The 20,720-nt window shown below is 30.6% G+C and overlaps 2 protein-coding genes and 1 long non-coding RNA gene across 5 annotated transcripts in view; 2 read left to right on the top strand and 1 right to left on the bottom strand.

The window, feature by feature from the left end:
- Nucleotides 1-223: 223 nt before the first annotated feature.
- On the top strand, nt 224-1,556 carry Rab1 (RAS oncogene family member Rab1). The gene is made up of 3 exons (XM_015934289.3): nt 224-349; nt 586-777; nt 898-1,556. Exons 1-3 carry the CDS (start codon nt 336-338, stop codon nt 1,313-1,315), a joined length of 624 nt encoding a protein of 207 aa, XP_015789775.1. The 5' UTR covers nt 224-335; the 3' UTR covers nt 1,316-1,556.
- A 192-nt stretch (nt 1,557-1,748) lies between these two features.
- Nucleotides 1,749-20,720, top strand: part of LOC107366656 (cell adhesion molecule Dscam1) — a 49,784-nt gene continuing 30,812 nt past the window's right edge. Inside the window, exons 1-5 of one of the 3 annotated variants that reach the window (XM_015934280.3) lie at nt 1,749-2,550; nt 2,840-2,998; nt 4,683-4,967; nt 5,866-5,985; nt 6,088-6,258. In XM_015934280.3, the coding sequence (XP_015789766.1) occupies nt 1,872-2,550; nt 2,840-2,998; nt 4,683-4,967; nt 5,866-5,985; nt 6,088-6,258 (1,414 nt within the window). In that variant the 5' untranslated portion in view covers nt 1,749-1,871. The remainder of the gene's footprint in view (nt 2,551-2,839; nt 2,999-4,682; nt 4,968-5,865; nt 5,986-6,087; nt 6,259-20,720) is intronic. The other 2 variants (XM_015934279.3, XM_015934281.3) reach the window with 2 other exon arrangements.
- Nucleotides 9,878-14,268, bottom strand: LOC107366669 (uncharacterized). Its single transcript, XR_001569727.3, has 5 exons — nt 13,406-14,268; nt 13,209-13,289; nt 12,272-12,865; nt 11,393-11,701; nt 9,878-11,206 (listed from the first exon to the last, which is right to left on the bottom strand). It is a non-coding gene; the product is annotated as an uncharacterized LOC107366669 (long non-coding RNA).

Below are 20,720 nucleotides of genomic sequence, written 5' to 3' on the forward strand. Positions count from 1 at the left end.
GTTGAGGCAATCAGATTAATGAAATGAACATGTTTAAAAACTGATGAGGTTGATTTAGCGATTAAATGACTGAATAATTAACACTCTTTGAATAAATACTTGAGATATCAAAGTAACACTAGGCCTGTGATTAAACTCACCGCCTAGTGCTCACACCCATCGTCATGGGCTAGAGAGGGAGCCAGAACTGCATAAAGTCATCCTTTTCTTGTTAGTGTATAAGTGTATTTGAGGCTTTACAAAACAGAAACTCCATTGATATTTTACTCGTCAATTGTTATTTTTTGATTATATTCAATTGTCGGATTATTTTTTGTTGCTTTAAATTAATTAAAATGAATCCTGAATAGTGAGTAATTGTTATTATTTATTTAATCAATTAACCCAACATTTTCATTAATTGACTAATTCTAACTGAAACCACTTTTTCTTCACCTCTTCTCTTCTTCCCTTTTCTCTCTTTCTATCTCTCTTTTTCATTTCTCTTTCTTTTTCCTCTTCTCTTTTTTCTTGTGATGTGTAATTTCATTGCTTACTTACAATAATTAAATACCCTTTACTAACCATATTTACCTTTTTTTACAGTGATTACTTATTTAAATTGCTTCTCATCGGTGACTCTGGCGTTGGAAAATCATGTTTACTCCTTAGATTTGCTGATGACACTTACACAGAATCATACATTTCAACCATAGGTGTTGATTTCAAGATAAGAACCATAGAATTGGATAATAAAACAATTAAATTGCAAATCTGGGATACAGCCGGACAAGAAAGGTTGGTCACAATATTACCATCATGACGTAGCCTCTTTAATTGCCCTCAATTGGCTTTGTTTCCCAATAACATTCAATAATGTCTTTGACCATTTTTTTTACTTCACATTTGTTTATCTAGATTTCGAACTATAACATCCTCTTATTATCGTGGGGCCCATGGGATAATCGTTGTATACGATGTAACAGATTTGGAGTCATTCAATAATGTGAAACAATGGCTACATGAAATAGATCGCTATGCTTGTGATAATGTCAACAAGTTGCTGGTTGGTAATAAATGTGACCTAACCTCTAAGAAAGTGGTTGATTATACGACAGCTAAAGAATTTGCAGAGCAATTGTCTATACCTTTCTTGGAAACTTCAGCGAAAAATTCAACCAATGTGGAACAGGCCTTTTTGACTATGGCTGCTGAAATCAAAAACCGAATGGGTCCAGGCTCTGGTGGTATGGCTGGACAAGTTCCAGGGTCAAATGTTCTGGGTTCTATCAACCCCTCCTCCACTCCAGTCAAAACCCAAACAAATTGTTGCTAAATCTGAGAGGAGGTTCTGTCTATCTGTTTCTTTCTCATATCTATTTCTCTCTTTCTCTCTCTCTCTTTCCTCTATCTTTCTCTCTATCTCTTTCTTTCATTCTTTCCATACTTTCTGTCTATTTACCTATCCACCTATCTATCTGTCTATCCTTAATAACTGAAATCATTCAGAAAAAAATTAAAACATGATAAACTTTATACAAATAAATTATCTGATGAGTATCGTTTTCGGATTGAAATATTGTCCATTACTTCATACACATTCATTGCAATTGCTTGCAAAAAAAGCAAAATGTCAAATTAGTTGCTCCATCTAGTAGAGTTAAATAAAAAGCAAATATTCTCGTTTCCAAACTTTGTTCTTCGTTTCTCTTGGCAAGGGATGAAAAAGATGAAAGGAGAATGTTCATATTCCAACTGAACTCACTCAAGTTGAGAGGAATGTTGGAGAAAGCTAAATCCACAGAATCTCTTCAGTAGAATCCAGAGAATCGGCAGAAACAGCATTTAACTGTTAAACAATACACATTTAAATGGTATAACTAATTTGGACCATGTTCTGCTCGCCGAGTTGGCCGAGCCTAACAAATGCTGCCATTTATACTTCATTATCATTTTCCCTCTCTTTATCACTTGCTTTTACGTTATTAATATCTGTCCACAGTTTGACCGAAAGTGATTTACCCTTAATATCACCGCCATTATCATCTTTACCATTAATATCTTCAATATCCAGTTCATCTTTAATATCACCCTCACCATCATCACCGTCATCATCACCATCTTCACCAACAACAACGGTAACAACTACAGCAACAATATCGGTGCCTAGTCTTTTATCAACCTTTGATGAGTTAATTGTTGACCCAGGTAAAAGTGTATCCCTTAAATGTGAAGCCACAGGATCACCTATGCCTACAATAACCTGGAAACAAGATGGTTTACCCATTATCAACAATGAAAGGTTTCGTCTTGCTGATTTTGTTGTTACCTCGCCACAACGTAGATTAATCAGTTATGTTAATATTAGCTCAATAAGTGTTCCCGATGGTGGTTTTTATACATGTGTAGCTGCCAATAGGGTTGCTAGTGCCTCCCACAGTGCTCGTATTCATGTTAAAGGTGATCCCTATGTTAAACCCATTAAGGATATACATGTTACCCTAGGTTCAACAGTTATTGTAAATTGTCCCTACTCAGGTTATCCAATTGACTCCATTTTCTGGTCAAAGGGTAAGTCTTTTCACTGTGACATCTTGCTTAACCAGACACACTACCAGTTTAATTTAACCCAAAACTCTAACCGCTATCAACATTTCCCATTCTGACAAACTAAATAAAGTGCTCATCATTATAATTATAGAAACTCTTGTTTTGTTCATATTTTCCTCGCTTTTTTTCCCAACCATTTGATAATCTTAAACAATCATTTTTAAACATCAATTAAACCAAGATCATTAATCAAATGCTAAATGCTCCAATTAGTTGATTACAGATTTGTTAATAATCTTTTCCTAATTAGGTCCAACTCGTTTACCAAGCAATAGAAGACAAGAAATATTTTCAAATGGTTCCTTGGTTATTCATGATGTTCAAAAATCGGTCGACGATGGCTCATACACATGCCAAGCTTCCAATGGAATTAAAACTTCTGCTCAAAAAATTAATATAATTATTACCGGTAAGTCAACATTTTCCTAGTCAATCACCTTTTTTTCATTGCAACTTGGATACAACTTGAGTTCAATCACAAGCTAACCTTAACTCCTTTTTACCCTAACCTAACCTCACCATTTACATCATTGAATCCCAGATTTTGCTTCAATCTTTCTGTCTGTCTATCTGTCTGTTTTTTTTCTCCAAGTGTTTCATTCTCAAAATCAGAATATTCAATTGGAAAAACTGATGTAATTATCGATCGATAGTCTATTTCATCTTCCCTTTACTCACTTTCATTCCTCAAGATTCAACCGTAACCGTAACTGTCCATCCAAACTATTATATTCACTTCAATAGATTTATCATCAATTTAATTTATTACAAATAACCGTAACAATTGATTGACATTGAAATGTTTACCCACAGATAAAAATATCCCATTGAATCACTTAGTAATTGTCTGATTGTTTATGATTACTACTTCAATCACTGGTCTCAATCTGATAATCATTTGAAAGTGAAACCAGATTTTCCTAAATCTTTGCTTACTTCAATCATTATCCACTCATCTATTAATAATGATTAAAGCCGAAGTAACAACAAACAAATAATGTAACTACGTTACGTTTCAAAATCATCATCATTACCAGTTAATGTTCAATTCAATTGCAATTTTTAGATTCAAACTAAGCCTGAAAACAATTTAGACTCAAAAAAAAGAGAGAACAGATTTAGGAGAAGCAAAAATTTAAAGCAACAATCTAAATAAAGCTTTGAAGCCCGTTAATTGTTATTATGTAAACATCATTGACTTGAATCAATTTGAGCAAGAAAATAAATGAAAAGCTGATGGTAAATTCAATCAATTAAACTTAATTGTATACAATTTTGCAGCACGAAAAAAATTTCTCTCCAATATTCAAACAAGAGTTAAAATGTGATTCCAATTTTCACCTTTAAACATTAAGCTCAATTTTTATCCCAAACACTTTGTCAAGTTAAATTGCTTGTTCAAAATCTAGTGGTAAAAACATTATAATGATAATAACGATAACACGCCTGGAAACAATTACGCTAATTAATATTAATTACATTGAAATAGACAAGTAAAGAAGTTAAGTGTAAAATAGATTCAAATTAATCATATCAAATGTTTCAATCTGATGTAAGAGGCGTTTCAAGCATTTACCAACTAACCTGCAAAAACCGATTCAATTGCATTCATTACTAGTGATGAAACTTATTAGACTTGCAGAAACCATTTCATGATATAAGAATAAAAATTTCCTGTTTGCTTGAAATTTCCGTCAACAATTGCAGAAGATTGACATTACAATAAAATAGGGACAAAAATTTGTATTTTCATTGGCAAAAAAAAACTCTCGATCAAAGTAACATTGTTTATCATTGGAAAATGAGTAAAACGATAGAAAAAAGACAAACACAGAAAAGCAGTGAAAACCTTTAACCTGCATCTCCTCATCTTCCCATCTTCATCATCTTCATCCTCCTAATGTCCGCAATAATAACAACAAGAACCGGAAAAAGGAAGTCAACACTTTATCTCATCTAATTCATGGCTCTTCTATCCATTATCATTCATATTCACCCATCCACTTTCTGGACTTGATAATAACCAGCAACATCATTATCATTGCCATTATCACCATCGACCAAACTTTATTAAAACCTTTTCTTTCTTTCAGCTGGCCCCATGATTGATCCATTTAAATTCCCTGAAAGCATTCAAGAAGGAATGAGAGCTCGTCTAGTTTGTACAGTAATACAGGGTGATCCACCATTTGTCTTCCAATGGTTTAAAAATGATGAGCTGATTGAATCTCCAATAAACAACATTGGCATTCGAACGGACGAATTTTCTTCCGACCTAACCTTTGCTCGAGTCTCTCCTCGTCACAACGGCAACTACACTTGTATAGTTAGCAATTCAGTGGCATCTGATTCACACACGGCACTACTCAATGTTGATGGTAAGCAATCAATTTCAATCAATTGCAATCTCTTTGAATCATTTGTAATTCCATTGTCATTCTTTGGTTTCAATTTTCTTTCCATTGACTGGTTTGCCGCATAACGAATGGGGTTCATGGTGTAAATGTTATTGATAATGACCCAACCATTACAAGTTTCAAATGCAATTATCGAAATTTTCTGTTGGAAATAGAAAGGAAAAGAAGAAAAAAAATTGATGAGAATGAGAAAAATCATTACTTTGATGAAGAGCAAAAATGAAGGGAAAGATTCAAGTATTGAAAAATCTCATGAGATGTGTTCCTATTTTTTCTCATTACTTTCACTTTTCTCTGATGAAATCTTCTTTTAATCAGCTTGCAACAACATTTATCAGTTCTTAATATACATCAAGAATCAACTGTTAACCATTTTTACAATTTTCCTCCCTTTACACTCTTTTTCCACTTGAAATTGTATCGATTCAATCTCCATACTCTGTGAACAAGAAACTGAACAATGTCTTGAGGCACTTTTTCAAGTTGAATTGTTAACAGATTATGAGAGTTGAACCAAAAAAAGACTGCAAAATATCTAATATTGAGAATCTCTAAATATTATAGCAGTTATTTGAATGAAAGCTTGAAATTAGGAAATGAAAAATGGATCAAAATTGGCAAAAAAATCGCACATTTTTACTTGACATTCAACCGTTTAGGCTGTTAATCAGTTTCACCCTGAACCATTTCAGCACAATGTCATGTATCTCTGATAAAGAAATGATTAATTACAGTTTAATGTGTCTTCCAATTGGGTTTACATTGCCATTAAAATCTGAAAATGACAAATGATTTTACAATAGTTAATGTTTCATCGTAAATTGAATTGAAATTAATTTTCATTTTTATTTCTTTTCAGTTCCACCTTATTGGAAAGTTGAACCTGTTGATGTATCAGTTGTTTCTGGACAAAATATCATGATTGATTGTCTAGCTGAAGGTTCACCTCAACCAATAATAACATGGGAAAGAGGTTCAAGTAAGCCTCAGTTTTATTGATCACTAGCCTCAACATTTTCAAGTGCTTTGACCAGCTTCAAATACGAGATTGAGATTAATTAAAATTATCATTTATCTTTAGCATTACCTCGAACTTTTACAACTATAGCAAGTGGTTCACATTTTGAGGTTTACGCAAATGGCTCGTTATTGATTAAAACAGTTGAACCTGACGATGGTGGACTTTATTTGTGCCAAGCAAGCAACTCAATTGGACCTGGATTGAGTAAAGTTGTTACTCTAACTGTTCACAGTGAGTTTAACCATTCACTTTAACATTTTCAATTCAACTGACTTCAGTAAAAAAAAGTCAAAGCTCGGTTTTCCCAGGTTCAGAGACTTCATGTTTCATTGATTCACCTTTGATTCAAAGATAAATAGACATAATCGAGCTACTTTCCATTGCTATTGTGGCAAAACATTTATGAAAAAAACTTGAAAGTCGAAAATCAATTTGATCACTTCAATTCATCTTATTCAAACAAATTGCAGTTTAAATCAACATTAATTTCCAATTTCAACTCATATTCTAATTTTCGACGATTCGGATAGTTTCATCTAAATAAACATTTCTAATGATAAAATCAATCTCTCAGCAGTATGCATCAAAGATTGCTCTGGATCAATATTAAAACAAGAATAAGATCGTTTAAATGCGAAATAAATCTCGATGAATGTCTGTTAATTGTTTAAAAAATGATCCAATAAATCGAATCATCAGTCATCTTTCATTCATTTTGCTTTTCAGTGTTCAGTGAATTTTTCCCTTTAAAACGCTGATGATAGGAATGGCAATTAGTCGTCATTCCATTGATATTGTTTCATACTAAAACAACTTCGATGAACACAATGACCAGTTTAAGAGTTTAATGTCGATGGAATCTGGTAAATCTGGTTTTCACAAAACTACACAATTTTTAACTCAAATTTGCGCAAATAAATTGTTTCAATTGAACCTGATTAGCCAATTTGCTTTGAAATTCAATTTCTATTTGAGAAAATATTCAAAAAAATGAGTTATTTTCATAAAGCAAAATTACCTGAAGCACAGCTTAAAATGGACAGTTGAAAGTCATTCGATTTATTTATTTTTGCAGAATTCATTTTCCATCATCAAATTTAATTTGATTTTTTTCTCTCTCTCTATTATTCGTTGCAACTTGGTTCAATGATATTTATTTTCTGGTTACAATAACATTACTTCAATAGGAAACTGTTACATTTATCATATTGTTTTTTTTGCTTCAAAATAATATGAGAATGATATTATAATGCATTGGAAAATTGGAATAACCTAATACAAGAATTGCAAGAAAAATGAACCCAAAATGAAAATAAACATTGAAACATTTTTCATGAATATTTTTCATTTGGCCATTTTGTTTTTGTCATATTTTTGTTACTCCTTTCAATGGGAAGCAAGAAGAAGGCAACAAAAAAATTGATATTATTGTAAAATGCAAGTTAAAGGTAAACTCATAGTCACATTGATACTGAACACATAGACATTATATTAGTATCTTTGCATATGTATCTGACAGAATCTTGTTCCCTCTGATTCTCCATGAAATCCAGGAGAACAATAAAATCTAATATTTTGCTTTCTCTTTTTCCCAACAAAATACAAAGTAAAAGTTGAGACGTGATTTGTTGACCAAATTTTACTGTAACAATTTACTGGAAAAAAAACTCTTTTGTTATTCAAATTGTTGATCCTTTTTTTGCCTCAATTTTCATCATCGTTCCTCTTCACATTGTTTATCAACAGCAAAAACTAGCAACTTTTTCAAGTTTCATCAAATTCTTGATATGATTGAATTGAACTCAAGAACTGACAAGAGAAGCATAAGAATGGTTACCCAAATTTACCGAGTCAATCATCAATCAGTGAAGACGAATGATGGTAAAGAGAATCGATGGAATTTTTGAAAACCATTTTCTCCATTTTGAGCAACTAAAAAAAGTGAAAAATGATGACGATAATGAGATTTTTAGGAAAAACTTTGCCGTTCCATGAATGTTGAATGGTTCAAATGATTCTCTCATTTTCGCATGAAATTTCATTTCATGAAGGTGATGATAATCATGTTAATCAACATTGATTTTTGAGAGAAACCTTTTTCCTCTTTTGTACTTGATCAATGTCCAATTTTTGGGCATCATTTTGTCCTCAATTTTGTTCAGCTCAATGAATTTGATTCCGCTTGATTCACATTTCGATTTCTTTCAACTTCACCGTTTCTCACTTTTAACATGATCCAGAATCTTGTTGCTACTCTTTATGTGTATTTGCTATTAAACAAAACTCTTTATCTCATTCTCAGCATTCTCAAACTGACAAAGTATATTATTTGAAATTCAATCATCTGTATAACGTTTTGATATAACAATGAATTTTCAGGAGAAGAAAATGATTCCAAGTAAAAAAAGGAAGTTTTTTTGTGTTTTCATTCTTTCACTTTTTTCTTCTTTTTTCCCAATTTTACTTCTTTTTTCCCTTTTGATGAGTAACAACTTGATAATGTATTATAAGGTGAATAACATTGTCAAGTGAATTTCACTTTTAACATAGTTATTTATTTGTTTCTGATTTTTATCATTTTTCCAATGATAAAGGATTCTCGATTGATAATAAGCTCCGAACTAAATTGTTGGAATAAATAAATTCAAATAAACTTTCAAATAATGTAAATAAAAATTACAGGCACAAAAACACTTGCAAATGTAATCTGTTTGTTTCATGAACAACAACTGCACTTCAACTCATTAAAGGTTGAAAATAAGTGTAAAATTCAAGCAAAATTTGGCCAATTATGTGAAAAAATAATGATGAGAAAAACATTATTTTTAAAAACATTTCATTGACAGTCTTTGATCTGAATTGTTCAAGAAAATTTGTCAATATTTTTCTCCATTTAATTTTCAATTAAAAATTCAAACTGAATCACAAAGCCTTTTGAGGAGGAAAAAATATCAACTTGAACATATTAATCTGAAAAGTGTTTAGAGTATTTTGTTTCCTCTCAAAGTTTATCACCTCGCTCTTTTCACTCCCTGTTCATCTTGAATCTCCCCATCTTTTCCATTCTATTTTGAGTCATGATTAATGAGCTATTCGTTGAGAATAATCTATCCTTGTTGTTGAATTGAATGGTTGACTGGTGTGAAGCTCTTCTCTGGAACCTATTCTTATGTCTCTCAACCCTTTGATTCATCATCATTATCATTCATTTTACAAGTTAAACTCGAGCGAATCTTGGTGTATATTTTGTCCAAACACAATTCTCGATACAAACTCATTTCTCTCATCAACACTTTTTGATAATAACAACCATCAATGGATTCAAGTTTCACAATATTTTCCCTTCGAATCCTATTTCCAGCATTATTATTTTATCATCATTCTCATTCTCATTCTTATCAATCCTTCAAGAACTTTTTTTCTCCTCATTCCCAACATTATCTTTCTTTTCGTTGCTTAAAAACTCACTTTTTTCACACAGAATTTTTTTCCTCTCACATTCATCTTTCCATCATCCTCGTCATCTTCATCTTCTGTCTATTTTCCATTTTTAAACCTTTCGTCCAATTTTCTTCACCCCATTTCTCTTTTATTTTATAAACCTTTTCTTGCCTTTCATCTGAAGGCTGAAAAAGGCTGTACAGTCAAATAAGAGAAGAAGAAAAAAAATCAATCGATAGAACTTTTTTTTTCTTCTTCTTCTCGCTCAGCATTCTGGTTGTCAAATAACAGCGAAAAGCATTGTCTGGGAATGAGAAAGGCTGCAAAATTTATATGCTAAAAGAATTCAAAGAAATGTTAATATAAAATGAACTGAATCAGATGAAGAAAAGGAGAGAAAAAAGAAAAATATTATTTGATTCTTTTAAAGGTTTTGTTTCTATTAAATTCAAGTTAAGCTTTTTCTTGTTCATCATAAAATTCAAAGCGATATTCAACTTCACCTTTTTTTCACCGTCAACTGATGCTACAATCTTCACCGTAATTGAACATTTGACAAATTGACATTTGATTATTGAACACATTTTTTTGCTTCTCAGGTTATTAAATTTATAAAAAAAGGCACAAATTGGTTTGAAAAATATACTTTTGTGTCGCTTCTCAATGATAACTCATTTCAATATTATCATAATAATTGAATATCATAATTGTTACTTAACATTGTCACCATTTTTTGAGGGCAAAATTTTTGATTAACATACAAGTTTCAGTTAATAAATCATTCTCATCATTATTCATGATTAAAACTTGCGTTATTAACAAAAGGATAAAGTTGTTGATGAAAAAAAAAGATGAAAATCCCAACAGAAAGTGAAGAGCAAAAATACAAGTGAAAGGCTAATTTGAATGGGGAAAAAAAGTTAATTGGTAAATCTAATTGATTCAAGTTGATTGTGATAATAATTTGAGTTGCAATGAATCAAGTTTGCTGATTCAAGTTTTACTGTTAATGGAAAAATATTGATAACACTTTGTGTGTTAAAAGATGAACACAGAAAAGTTATCATGAGATTTTATCATCTCTTTTGTTCTGTTATGATAATTCTGTTTCCTTGCTAAAAGCATAACAAGGCAAAAGCAGTAGCAAGGAAAAAGAGAGAAAACAGAGAAAAGAAGTTCAGCAGAGAAAAAAGTAGTTATTCAAAGGTCATGAGAAGTTGAACTTTTATCTGTTGAAGTGTATCTGCTGTTGCAATCAATTATCTGAGCATGTTCATTCCAACGGAATTTCCATCTTTCTCTTTTCTCTCTCTCTCCTTTCCATTGACCTGGTTCAATGAAACAAAACACTCAACGAAATGTTATATCCAAGTTGTTCGGACAAGACCAATATGAAGATAATATTTAGCTGGTAAACTGGGAGTGACTTCAACTGACAAAATAATAAATATATAACTTTTTATCTATAATATTACATCTTTACTGATAAGTAGCATTAGATGGATATTAGATTGACTGGGAGTGAGAAAAAGATTTATCAAGACATTTCCAAATTCCAATTATGGTCCAATTGAGATCATTTTTTTCCGTTGGTTTAGGAGTGAAAAAAATTAATCGACAGTGAAAACGGTAAAGACTTGCCAAGTTTCATTAAATGCTGTTAAATTGTTCAATCCTTGCTTTGTCCATTTTCCTCTCTTTCCCAAGTTGATCAACATTTGATGAACATTTGATGAACCTTTGAAAGAGAAAAAAAATCAAATGAAATTTCGATGTTAAAAGGTTTGATAAAAATTTAACAAAAACTGAACATTCATTTTCGTTGTAACCAGAAAATCATGAGGTGCAAAATGTTTGTTGCCTTTTTTCATCATTACATTCAATTCGCATCCTCTTCTGTCTTTTTCTGTCTGTTTTTGCTTACTTTTGTTGTTGCACTTTCTTTTTTCCTTTTCCATTCTCTGACGAAGAAAAAAAATCCTTTTGCTTCTGTTTCCATTTTTTTGCCATCACTTCCATGGTTTCAAGTTTACTTGTTTAAACTCTCATCAAGTTGTGTTCCTGAGATAAGCTTGAAAATCAAGCCCAGAACCTCATGAGGAAGATGTAATTATGATCGACCAAAATAAATATTAACTGAGAATGGTTTTGGTTTTAAAAAGGATGGTGATGATGATGAGTGTGATAATGAGCAGGAGATGGAATCGAGTTGTTGTTTAATGTGTGTTTCATGCTGGAAACAATGAGATGAAAGGATGGAGCTTTTTGTTGAGAGTTTTTCCACTTTCATGATGAAAAATGAAAATGACGAGATGAGTCAAATTGAGCTTTGATGAAACTGGAATGAAAAGATGTTGAAACACAAAATCCTTTCATTTACTGATTTGCTCATCTTTTTCCGTTTATTTTCACCTTCTTTTTTTAGCATTATCCTTCTATTAAATACACCTTCAACTTAAAGATGATTTTATTCTTGACATGAATTATTTTCACCTGTATCAACAAGGAAAACAAGTAAAGTTGAACGGTAATGATAATAGACAGTCAAATGATTTGCCTTCTCAAGATAAGAGATGAAATTTGCTAAATTAAACATTCTAACTCTCAGGGTGGATTGATTAAGCTATGCAAACAGTCGATTTGTTGTATTACAAGAAACTGTTAATTGGTAATCAAAACTATTGCTGTACAAAAAGCTTTCCTAAGCTTGTTCGTTGAATGGTTTACTCTCTTTTTTTGATAACACATTTAACTCATCGTCAACATTAACATTTTTTATCACCATTATTATCATTATTATTACCATCATCATCATTGAATTCACAGTTTTATCCTCTTCTTGAATTTTTGAAGGCAAACAGGGTAAAAGGGAAATTTGGACAGACAAAAGTAAGAATGTGATTATACTGATGACGATGAATAAAATGATGAAAAACGATGAAAGATGGTGAAGATCCAGAATGAGATGATGATGGAAATAAAGGAAACTAAAGAAGAGTCCCGGAAGCATTTGGATTGGATTGTAATGTGAAATATGATGCCAACTCAAGGTTCTCATCTTTTTTTCATCTTTTTATCTTTTTCCATTCTTTGGCCTTCATTTTTTGGTTAAAAGAATGGATCACAAACCCAAGATTAGACCGGTTTGACTTGAGGATGATGGTAACCACAAGAGATAAAAGAGAGCGTATAAAGTGCATTGGAAATGTTCACCATTCAGTTTGTATACATAGAAAAGTATTCTCAATGTAATCAAGATTATTCTTGTTTGACTCAAGGGAAAAAAAGGCTGAAATTTTCCTCCATCCTGGTAAAACTCGGTCCATACTTTATAACGAATCTCATATCAAATTTTGCCTTTTCCTCCTTTTGCTTGGTCACTTGGTTTGCTTTTCATCTGTAAAGATTTTTATATTGTAAAAAAAGAAACGGGATTGACCAGAAAAAAACAGGTTAGTTTATCATAAAAAATAAATATAAATGAGATACAGAAAATTTATGATGATAAGTATAAAAAGGTTTAAAGTAATAAGTTTGCGGTCATTTTCTGAATCAATTCAGAATTCATTTTCTATTCCTGCCTTTAGCAAACGATGTTCATTCTAATGGTTTCAATTTGATCTGGTAAAGATCAACTTTTTATATTCATTGGAATGAAAAACGAATCAAATGGAAAATGACGTTTTCTTTATTCCTAAAAATCTTTTATTACCTTTTCTACTTCAAAATAATATTTTTACCTGTTTGTTGTTGTTTCCACTATTTTTGTTCATCTTTAACACCTTAATTCTGTCTTGTTATTTCATCAAAAGAACCAGAAGCTAGATATGTATTAGGGATTGTAAGATTGATATAAGAAAATGGAGAAGACAAAAGAAATGCGAGAAAGAAAGTTATTGTATAAAGTAAATGACAAAAGTATTATAAAGATACCTACTGGGAGTTGAAGCAAAAGGATAACTTGTAGTGAGTATGATGATGATGAGCATGATGATATAAGATGATGAAAAGTAAAGCAAGAGCAAAATGGTTGTGAAGATAAGCTGAAACAGTGAACAAAATGTTAAGCTTAAGGTTTTTGGGAAGCAACCTTCATGGATTTCAAATGGAATGGGAATCAATCTCAGGTTTCACGCTTTCCTAGACAACAGTAAACAATTTTGATCTTTTACATTATTTTTACATCTTTGTCTCGCTGTTTTCCCCTCAAGTAAGATGTTGACATTTTTAGACTTGTCTTTTGCTTTATCACTTTTGCTTTTCCAATAAATGATTGAAATACACTCTGGATAGACGGATAAACAAAATAAATACATTTCCATCTTTAACCAAAATCCATATTTTTAACAAGGTGAACAAGATGTTGGACCCAAAAAGAGCAAGGAGAGCGAAAAAAAACAGCAATTCAACAATTTTCACCATTGATTCCATTTACGATATTCTTGTCATACACAATTCCATAGTTGCCAAAAGATATCCATAATTGATTCAATGTTCCAGTAAACAATGACAACTCCAATTAATCAAAAATACATCACCAATAATCGAGTCAACCAATTTCCATTGAATAAACTCTTGACTTCATCTCAGGCAAAATAACCATCAAGACTAATCAAACAATCTTACGTTAGTTGCACTTCCATAAAAATTAAAACTACATTTTCAACTGAAAGCATAAGAAGACACACAAACCAAATAAATTAACAATAATCAATGAATCATAAAATAACCAGCGAAATAAATTAACAAACAAAATCCAAAATCAATTAACAGACGATAAATTTGTAATATAAAATTATGAAAATCATGTGACAAAAAAAGGAGTGTCGTAATGGAAAGGGTAAAATATTGAAAGGCGCAAAATTCAATTCAATCAATGGTTCGATTAAAATTTAATTAAATTGAATTTCGATTATTAATTTCGTCATTTTCTTTCCTTTTCAAATTATCCAAATCCAAATTAAAATCAGACAATATCTGACAATCTCAATCTTCACATTTGTTGAAATGTTCAAAAGTTAACCAGAAAATTAATATTGCATTAAATGTTGTTAAATGAATGCGAAACGACAAAACCTAATATCAAGCTTCACTCTTCTACTCCTTTCAACCTAAATTAACCAGACTTTACCCAAATACACTCAGCGCAATAATTATAAATACACTAGTTTTTCAACGATAACTTTGAAAATATTTGTCTAACAAAAATTTAAATTAGATATTCAGAATCAAGGCTAAAAAATACATATATTGACGTTTTAATTCTTGGTGATTTCATGATAATCACGTAATAATGGCGAAATCAAAATTTTTGCGTGCGCAAAAATTATAAATACAGAATTGAATTTTCTTAATTTTTTTGTTTGATATTATTTTTTCGCCATTTTTTAACTCATCTAATATTTCTTATTCCATAATGGATCTTTGATATAAATTTCAAGATAAAATAACTAACAATTGACTAATAAATCAAGAAAAATGGTTTCCATAGGAAATGTACAGAAAAATGCAAAATCGTCGATTTAATCAAAGAGTAAGAATTTTTTTCAAGATACTTTGGACTTAAGATGTTCAATATCATCTCATATTATCATATAACTTTATTTTACAAAGATTGAAGTATTAATAAAGATTTTACAGTAAATTTTCTTGAAAGCGGACAGCTTTCCCATTGAAATCAATGGGAAAGCTTGCCAATTAGGGAAAATTATCATAAAAACACTGTAAAATCATTATTAATGCTCCAATCTTTGTAAAATAAAGTTTAATAATAATATGGGATGATATTGAACATCTTTGTTCCTAAGTATTTTGAAAAAAGGTCTTACTCTACGATTAAATCGACAATTGTGTAATTTGCAATGTAATTCCTATGGAGACCATTTTTGTCGTTTATTTATTTACTGTTGCTTATTTTATGTTGAAATTTATATAAAAGATTCATTATGGAATAAGAAATATTAGATGAGTTGAAAAATGGCGAAAAAATAATGTCAAACAAAAAAATTGAGAAAATTCAATTCTGTATTTATAATTTTTGCGCACGCAAAAATTTTGATTTCGCCATTATTACGTGATTATCATGAAATCACCAAGAATTAAAACGTCAATATATGTATTTTTTAGCCCTGATTCTGAATATCTAATTTAAATTTTTGTGAGACAAATATTTTCAAAGTTATCGTTGAAAAACTAGTGTATTTATAATTATTGCGCTGAGTTTAGTTATAGGCATACTCAGGATATTCACAAATATAAATATATCAACAACAAACACAACATTCACTATTACTATTATTATTGTTATGTTACTATTATTTTCATCGTCATCATCATCATTTCTTCTTCTTCTTTCTTTCATTACTTTGTTCGTTTCTTTCCTTTATCCATTTTCTTCATAATTTTCTGGTTTGGTGAAGATGAGTAAAGATGAAGGGAAGATGAAAATGAAATGATGGTGAACACAAAATGAAAAAGTTTACCTCAGAAAATGATGATATTTTTTTTCCTGCTTTCATCATCATTCTTTCATGATTGCTTTTCATGTTGTTGCCGTTGTTGTTTAACTTTCACATTTGTTAACATTCTTGTTGTTGTTGACATTGTTGTTTCCCTTTTGTTTACAAGTGAACCCAATTTTCATTGTGTTTATAAACATCTTCAAAGTGTCTGCAAACAACAATCAACAATCAATATGTGCACACAAAATGAATATTTAGATCAAGTTGAGATACCAATGCAGGTAATTGCAATTGGAATGAAAGAGATCAACTAAATTAGTCTATTCAAATAACCAACATTGAACAATTGAGTTCAACGATTCTTCAGAATTTTCAGCAAAAAAAGAGTTTTCTTCTGAAAATTTTTGAATCCATTTCAAGCAATTGTTAGATTGAAAACGTTCATGAAAACACTGAGAATATTTGTCGATGAAAAGATTTCGTTTCCACTTTTGTCTGGGAATGTCAGGGAATGACTGGGAATGATGAATTCGTTACTCCAATCTGTTCAATATTGGAATCTGATTTTTATCTAAAATAATTTATTCCTATTCTTTATCTTATTGGCAATCATAATCACTGTTGACAGAATGTAATGCAATAATGAAATGATAATCAGAGTAATAGCAGTTAAGAGAGAATTGTGATTTTCCTATTTTGACTGATTTGTGGTTCTAATGATTTATCAATAAATAACAACCTTTTTCGGTCAAATATTGCAAATTTGGTTAGATGTTGGCAAGAAAATTGCTCTGAATCAATCAATAAGCAACATTAACAGCAACTCCATCAACAACAAAAGCACCAATCAAAACTAATTTTTGCTATTTTTTCCTGTTTTCTCTTATTATTAATCTCGTTTCATATTGTTGGTTTATTAATGTCACCATTGTTGTTCATCATGTTCATGTTTCATGTTCAATGTCGATACTTTACAATAGTGAACAATAACCATTAAGAATGAAAGGTAAATTGAAATAAATTTGGCAAACTTTTTCACCTTTTCTCCCTTTCCTTTTAACTCTTAGCTTTACTTCAAGATTTACTTCAAGTTGACTTGAAAAAAGGGTAAAAAATTGGGTGAAGAAGAGGAAATAAAAAAGATAAAGATTGAACAAAGAACCAGAAAAGGTAAACGGAAAAATGAAGTAAAGCAAAACAAAATGTTATCATTAACAGGGAGAAGAATTTTTGTGTTCATTGAAAGAAAATCATTTTTCTTGTCTCGTTATCTTTTTGTTTCTTCTGTGGCTGAATGAAGATTAAACAGAGATCAGAATGTTTCAAGTTTCTGATGATTATGGCTTTTCTGGTTTTACCGTTTTGACCAAAGAACCGGTTGAACAAGAAACAAAAAAAGCTGCAACAAAAAGATACCAACACCAAGAAAAACATAACAAATAAACAAACAAACATTCATTTTGACAACTAAATTGTGATGATGAAAAAATATGAACAGAGTAAAGACGATGAGTGCAGGGAGACGAAAAAATCGATTACCAGTTCAGAGACTCAGTAAATCGATACATTTATCAATTTATCAACATTTACAGATTCTTCCTCAATCATAACAAATATTTCAAAAACTTGAGTTTACTCCAACTTTTATCATCTAACAACATTTGTTACTTCAAACCCAATCCTTTTCATCATTTTTACTCAACGTAAACGGATGTTACACTTGACTTTCCCGGTAAAAGGTCCAAGTTTGAGTTAAGATCAACATTTCGTAGATTCAATACTGAAACTCAGACAATTTTTATTTCAAAATTTCGCTTAATCAACACAAATTTAACCTTAAAAACTTGGTTTGAGATCTTTTCACTTCAAAGAATTTATTTTTTAGTTTTTTACTTAAACTCGGCTTTGATCAACTCGCTGATTCGTCATGAGATTAATGAATTTATCATTTAATTTTCTTCTTTCGCTTTCCATTTTGCTGTTGAGTTAAACATTTACATCAATTTTACTATCAACAAGTTTATCAATTAATGAACCATTATTCTGATTGAAATAATTGATTTTCCCATCAGAAGATGTTTCGCCTTATTACTGTTTAAAGGAATCTCATTTCAGTCTGAATTACACTGGCAGTTCAAGTCACATTATACTGAGTAATCCAGTTAAGCTTGAGATTTCCTGAAAATTTTCTAGATTATTTGCATAAGAAAATAGGGAAATCTTTAGTTTCTCATCAATTTGGGTTCATTGTCATGAAAACCAGAATGTTTCTCTTCTCTCTCTCAATCCAAGTCTTGAAATTGAAAAAGTAAATTGAAAAGCCTTCAAGTTTGCTATTGAAAGGTAAAAGAAGGGAAAAAGACGAAACCAGAAACAATTGATTAAACAGAGTTGAGAACAGTTAACCCTTTTCTCTCTGTAAATCAATTAATTATCAAATGAATTGGGATGAAACAGTTTAAACACTCCAAGATTAACAAACCACAACAAAATAGTGAAACATTTCCTTCTTTATTTTTGTAACTTTAACTCGGCATTTTGTGTACATTTCATGGGTTATCAATCAATTTACAAAATTCAAGTCGACAGAAAATAAAATTATGAATTTCAACTCTCTACTGACGAAGGCAAAAGTTTTACTCTTTTTTTTCCTCAGTTTCAACTTGAATACACATGAGAATGAATGATGAATTTTATTAACTCAAGTGATTAATAACATGATCATTAGGAAGAAAGCAGAATAATCTTGTCAATCCTTATTTGTTAACCAACTTTATTGTTGATCAAGTTTAACATGTAACGTTGGAGTCTGTTTCAACTAGAAAATGCAAGTTGAAGAAGATGCAAGAAAATGTTCAATTAGATTATTAACAAACCAGAACACGATCCAGATTCTCATCTCTTCTATTAATATTGATTATTCTTTTATCTTTTATCATTACTTTTTTATATCTTCACAATTTTCACCGAAAAACCATTGAAAGTTATCAAAAAGTGATCACCAAAAAGGTAGAAAAAAAAGATTAACAAGTTCCTGGAATCTCTTCACCAAACCATTTTTACAAAGTCTAACAATTACTTCATTTTCAGATCATAAAATATTGAACCAAAAAATGATTCAAAAACCAAACCAAAGCAAACTTGAAATTAGTCAATTTTTAGAGCAAAATTTTCAAGTCCAAGTGCAAGTCCAGTTGATATTGACTTTGAACTGATCAATAAGGTTAATTTTATTGACTGGCAAACTCGGTGAAATGTTGATATTTTAATTTTACTTTCAGTGAATTTAATTTCAATGAATGGATGATTGAAAATACTCGGCAACTCTCAATTTTGTTGAACTGCTCAATGAATTGCTATCAATTCTGAAACCCATAAAACTAACAATACACCTTAAGGTCTCAAGAGAGTAATAGAGACCAATAATATAAATTTTTACTCCAAAATTGGGTGCCATTGGCAATGTAATGTTAATGGAGGAACCGAGGAAACAACTAAGAATGATGAAGATAAAAAAGCACAATGAAGATGGAACCAATGATAATAAAAATGAGCAGAAAAAAAGAGATTCCCAAGTTTTTCATTCTCATCTTCATCATCACCTAGAAATTATCTACTTTTGCAATTACTTTTTTTCCCTCTTCTCCATCAATTGTATAATAATAATAATAATCATTTCTCGAGCTCTTTTTTCTGTTTGTTACCAGTAATTGAATTAAGAAACAACAATTAAATTATTGAAATGACGAAATGAAACATTTCCATCAAATCTAAATCAGTTGCATCTTCAACGCTTTTATCGCTCATTTTCAAATCATTTCAATTATCTCATTGCACTTGATTGACTCGTTATCTGCTGTTCATTTCAAGAAAAATTTTCAACATTTCCTCCAATTTTCGCATTTGCCTCAGAACTTTTTGTCAGTTTCTTTGTTATTATAATCATCATTTTCCAGTAAATATCAATGTATCAATGTTTGGAGTAAAAAAATCGAGTTCATCCAAGTATAGTAAATGGAAAGAATGAGTTACATGAAAAGGTAGAGAAAAGGAAAATAAATAATTTCCATTGAAAAAGGTTGAAATTCCAGATAATATTGGAATTGTTAGTTGGTGAAAGAAGCAAATAAAGTTAATAAATTAGGCTTTACAGTTTCCCTTCATCATCATCAGAACTTTCTGTTTGCATTCACTTCTTTTTTTCCTCTTTTTCCCATCATTTTCTTTTTGTTCATTCTGAAAAATGTAAATGAGCATTTACATTTTACCTATTTAAATACATCAAGATAAATTGAATTCTGAAAAGTTGATGAGCAAGAATCATCATTATAAAAGCAATGATAATGAAAAATATTGTAATTTTAAACAAGAATATGAATATTTGCGCTAAATTTTACTTTTACCTTTCAAGTCAACAATCATTTTCATGTTGACAATAAATATTGTTTGAAAAATGATATTTGCCATCAGAACAATTATCATTATCAATTGCAACTCCCAGTCATTTCCTTGTCATTTCTGTCTCAACTTTCTTCTCAACTTCCCTAATCAAATTAATTTTCACAGATCTTGAATTAACATTATCATAAAATTATTTTGCTGAAGTAATAGGTCAATATAACCATACTTGGCGTTTTTACCCTATACCTCTGTTCGCGAACTAGTCATAACTCACGAACGGTTGTTGCTACAGACTTAAGATTTGAACCATGAGCTTCCGAAGATTGAAGAACCGTAACTCCGACCCCTCATTTTTGTGTGAGCGTAAGCGAAGACTATGGTATGAAAAGC

Source organism: Tetranychus urticae, chromosome 2 (assembly GCF_039701765.1).
Source record: "Tetranychus urticae isolate SD_2017Ah chromosome 2, NJAU_TeUrti_SD_1.0, whole genome shotgun sequence".
In the NCBI taxonomy this organism is placed as follows: Eukaryota; Metazoa; Arthropoda; class Arachnida; order Trombidiformes; family Tetranychidae; genus Tetranychus; species Tetranychus urticae.